Below are 2,144 nucleotides of genomic sequence, written 5' to 3'. Positions count from 1 at the left end.
ACATACCTCCTACCCTACATACCTCCTACCCTACATACCTCCTACCCTACATACCTCCTACCCTACATACCTCCTACCCTACATACCTCCTACCCTACATACCTCCTACCCTACATACCTCCTACCCTACATACCTCCTACCCTACATACATCCTACCCTACATACCTCCTACCCTACATACCTCCTACTCGTTCATATATCATTAACCATAGATTGAACGAGTGGTCGCCAGTATCCGCAAGGTTATCAACAAGATTGATGAGGGTGTGGATACTGAAGAGAACGCTAATCTTGCTCGACAACTCTCTAAGGATATCACCAGACTTGCATTCAAACAATTGCCAGAAGGATTACCTGTTGCTGATTCTAATCTTCTCCGTGGCATTCAAGATATGGCACAGAGATGTCATAACCTGGCCTCCGAATTGAAACAAGCGAGACCAAGAGGACATATTCCTTTCGACCCTTCCTTTAATGAGCGAGCGGGATGAATATGTGCCGCCAAGCCGGTTAGCGTCATGTACGGAGTTTTTGTGAAGGGTCTTGGTTCAGTAATTCATTGACCTTCGAGATTCGAGACATCCATCCGTGTTCCAAAACGTGCGTGTGTGTCCATATGTGCGCGCGTATGCAACGCACGTGTGCTGCACACACGACTGTCGCACATACGCGCGCGCGTATGCAACAGTCATTTGGGCAAGTAAATTAAGACGACGTTCTTGCGCGCCCGTGAAACTTGGGGGTTGATCGAGAGCCGACGCTTCGGTGGGTCAAATGCAGGGTAGATCACGAATATTAATCCAAGGTAAAGGAGCAGTGTTATAAGGTACCAGATCATTCCGGGATTTTCTGCGGCGGAGTTTGGGACACATGTGGTGGATTCGCGCCCTGGTCTTATTGTTGCCTGCAGCCGGCACTGAATCTGAAAGCGATCTCGATTGGTTACTAGCCCTGCCACCGTTTGAAGAGTTGGCTGATCCCAGTTTAGAGCTGCCAGATATTTTCCCGAGGCTACAAGGCGGAAGAATGTTTGGGGCAGAGCTTGGAGAAGTTGATGAGCAGCAGCTGGGCGAGGTGGCTGCACCCGTCGACCATGGGCAGTACTGCCCGGGTGTCGACTATGACAAGCTCGACGCAGAGATCGAGCCCCTGATGAAGGCTGTGACAAACGCGACCAGCCAGAGCTCCCTGAACTCGATGACTCACTACCACGAAGTGCCGCTGCAGCTCCTTTTGCCTTTAAACGTACTGCTGAGGCACTTGTTCCGGCTGGAGCTAGTACCTTCGTACCCATACCACTTGCCATACTTGCGAAAAACGCATCTAGTACCTCCGGTATTCAAAGATCATGAACCGGATATCACTCCGCGGCACCCGTACCCTGGACAACGGCCCGGCAACTACCCGCCTGGGACCGGTCATCAACCGGGGACCGGTCATCAGCCCGGGACCGGTCTCAAGCCTGGTGTGGGCTACCAACCTGGAGTTGGTCATCCCCCTGGAAGCAGTCATCCTCCTGGAGCTAATCATCCACCTGGAGTTAATCATCCTCCCGGGAACCGACGGCCTGGGTGGACCCACCCTTGGCAGCGTCCAGCCCACCTCAAGGACGCACTGGACGACCAGCGACGTAAGGCTAAAGACAAAGAACACCAAGCCATCCACGACGACGGTTATTTTGACGACGACAACAGTCGGGTTCACGACGACAGTCGGGTTCACGACGACAGTCGGGTTCACGACGACAGTCGGGTTCACGACGACAGTCATGTTAACGATGATGATGACAGTCGGGTTCACGACGATGGTCGAGCATCTCACCCCATGGATGTCTATCTTCTCTTTTGAATTTGAACTATCTAAAACGAGCAAGAGCATCCGCGACCGGCCCCCGTCGGTAGGATGCCTTGTCTTTTTGGCAACTGTGTTCAGCCCTTTTTGCCCATCCACCACCACGTTGCTTATTCATATTTCATCCGTACGTTGTCCAGTCTTGAATGTAAAGTCTGCGATACGGATGGATAGCTTTCAAACAACGGAGGCTGGGTCGCATGCTGGCCTCTGTATGTGTGACACGCTTGACGCGCTTGATGTTTGTTTGTCCCGGGTAGACGGCATATCCGAGCTGGCTAGTTCGTCAGGC

The 2,144-nt window shown here is 52.4% G+C and overlaps 1 protein-coding gene across 1 annotated transcript; it reads right to left on the bottom strand.

Annotated features, from left to right (window-relative positions):
* Positions 1-831: 831 nt before the first annotated feature.
* Positions 832-1,270, bottom strand: GNI_007610 (hypothetical protein; the record flags this gene model as incomplete). Its single annotated transcript, XM_011130381.1, has 1 exon — positions 832-1,270. A coding segment is annotated over one exon (439 nt), but the record flags the coding sequence as incomplete, so codon positions are not given.
* Positions 1,271-2,144: the final 874 nt, after the last annotated feature.

The sequence above is a fragment of the Gregarina niphandrodes genome, assembly GCF_000223845.1.
Source record: "Gregarina niphandrodes unplaced genomic scaffold scaffold00001, whole genome shotgun sequence".
NCBI classification, from domain to species: domain Eukaryota; phylum Apicomplexa; class Conoidasida; order Eugregarinorida; family Gregarinidae; genus Gregarina; species Gregarina niphandrodes.
Note: the sequence above shows the minus strand (reverse complement) of the source record. Positions and strands in the feature narration are given on the sequence as shown.